Here is a 2,318-nt window from a genome sequence, read left to right on the forward strand (position 1 = left end):
AAAAATGGCCGCTCCCAGACTCAGTGATCGTGATGAAATTGTTTTTTTATTGTTTTCCTGATTAACGCTAGTCATTAAATTCATTAAATTAATTAAATCACTACAAATGTATTAGTTTTAGGTATAAATAATGATCCATTGATCATTTTCTTTGCTGTTTTTCTTTTTAAGCAGGTGAAGCTGCACTTAAATGATCGACTGATTCCTTTTCTGAAGAAACGAAACTTGTTTTATTTAAATGCTATGTGGTTAATTCATAGTGGAGCAATTAAACATTATTTAAAAAGGCATCAGTTCTAGATTTTAATAAAATAATATAAAATAATACATTAAAAAATATAAGTAATATGTAATGATCTGTGGGTGATATTAATGTAAATTAGTTGATATAAACTCCAGAGCAGTCATATTTATATTTAATGAATCCATATAATATATGAGTTTAACTTTCTAAAACTTTCTAGTATTATTTTTACATTTTTCTCAGCATTTATATTTTTTTAGATGTTGCTGTAGTAAAGCGGCGCCTCCTGGTGGCTGGAGGTCCAAGTGTCAGACAGCTCAGCAAGATGAACCGCTGCATACTATCCTGCATCTTCCTGTTAAATGTGATGTTTTAAATAAGTTTAGGACTCAGGTCTCACTCTGTGGAGAGGAGGCAGGTGGGCCATTGCAGTCTTTCAGGTTGGTGACACACATACGTTCTGACTCGCATAGTTTCAGCTCAGATTCCTCCACTGTTATTTCTGTGAGATAAGAACACAAACATGTCTGTTAGTCGTCTTTAATATGATGAGACAGAAAGCTGAGAGCTGGCAGCACCACCTTCACCTGCTCCATCAGTGGTTTTCTAACTAACTTTATCAGTTTCCTGTCTGCATCATTGTGGGAAACTTAGACCCGACTCTTCTGTTTCGATGTTGCATCACTTGAGTTTTGCAGACATTTGTTTCTGCACAGCTTTTTTAAGAGTCCCAGCACAGGACTTTGACTGGACCGTTGAAGCTCCACTCTGTTGTCGGTCCGCTGATCGTCGTTTTGATGATGAACCGGTTTGGACCAGGGGTCAGATCTGGTCTGGGAGCTTCATGATCCGTCAGTCCTGCTAAATAAAACCCTTACAGCCGCTGATGATTCTGGAACTTGTTTAAGAATGAGCACATTTTATAAACCACCATATTATTTATATTATGATGTTATTTCCTATGTTCCAGGAGAATCTCCTGTTCAGTATTAAACTAGCTGAAACAATGAATCTGATCAATTGTGTTTAATTGATTAATGAAAATAATCATCAATTAATCGTTAACTGGAGTATAGAGACTCTAAAACATGCATTTAGCAGACAGAGTGACCCTCTTAGAGCAGGAATTATACAAAAATTGTAAAAAAAAAAAAAAACAATGTATAAACATTTTGCATTTAAGATAAAAAAAGGTTTTTATCTGTCAATCCAGAACTCCCCCTTTAATTTATTTAAAGCCTTCTTTAAAGAACCTTTGCTATCCAATTATGAATCGATTTGCAAAATAATCGTTCATTGCCGCCCTAAAACTAGTACGTGTAAAAAGACTAAAAGAGAAATAAAAACGGCAAAAGTTAAATTAAAGTCAGTGAAAAAAAAAATAAAATGATTTAAGATAAAAACAGCTTTCCTTTAAGAACGTTTTTCAAACAGCAGAGTTTATGTTTAAGGAAAATTAAGGTTAAAAAGACTCAAAGTTTCCATCATAATGAAAGAAAAACTATTTCTGGTACTTTCAGTTTTGTTCTGTAGAAAAAAAAATCAATGCAGGGATTTTTTTAAAATGCTTTAAACCTGCATTTGATGTAAAACTTTTGTTCTTTATCACTGAGACCCATTCTGGAAGGTCCAACGGGCCACTGGTGGCCCCCGAGCCACAGGTTGGACCCTCTAAGACAGATGGACTCTACTGAACTTTCAATACATCAATTAAAAATGTGGAAAATTAGCAAAGATCAAGAAACCTGCAGCTTTAAAGGATCTGGATCAGTTTTCTATGTTTAATCTTCTTCAGATGAAGGTAAAAAAAAATGTTCTGAGGAGGAATTTATTGCTGAACTCACCGAGAGAAACCACAGCCTGGCGGCTCATCAGGGCCCAGAGGGCCAGCAGGAGCCTCAGAGAGGAGAGATCCATTTGGAGCTGCTACCAGGAGACAGAGGAGCTTCTGCCTGCTAGAGGAGGCGGGTCTCACCTGAAGCTCCTCAGGCTGAAACTGCTGAGAAAATGACTGCAATTCTGTAGAAGTGATGGCCTCACCACGCCCATGTTCTCACTTCCTGCTGAGGAGGCA

General features: G+C 36.7%; 1 protein-coding gene across 1 annotated transcript in view; it reads right to left on the reverse strand.

Moving 5' to 3' along the window:
* LOC107084645 (interleukin-6 receptor subunit beta-like) overlaps positions 1-2,269 on the reverse strand; it is an 11,301-nt gene extending 9,032 nt beyond the window's left edge. Inside the window, exons 1-2 of the mRNA XM_015374570.1 lie at positions 2,089-2,269; positions 645-746 (exon numbers count right to left, since the gene is read on the reverse strand). Coding sequence (XP_015230056.1) covers positions 645-746; positions 2,089-2,161 — 175 coding nt within the window. The 5' untranslated portion in view covers positions 2,162-2,269. The remainder of the gene's footprint in view (positions 1-644; positions 747-2,088) is intronic.
* Between the last annotated feature and the right edge of the window lie 49 nt (positions 2,270-2,318).

The sequence above is a fragment of the Cyprinodon variegatus genome, unplaced genomic scaffold (genome assembly GCF_000732505.1).
Source record: "Cyprinodon variegatus isolate N-32 unplaced genomic scaffold, C_variegatus-1.0 Scaffold105, whole genome shotgun sequence".
NCBI lineage: Eukaryota > Metazoa > Chordata > Actinopteri > Cyprinodontiformes > Cyprinodontidae > Cyprinodon > Cyprinodon variegatus.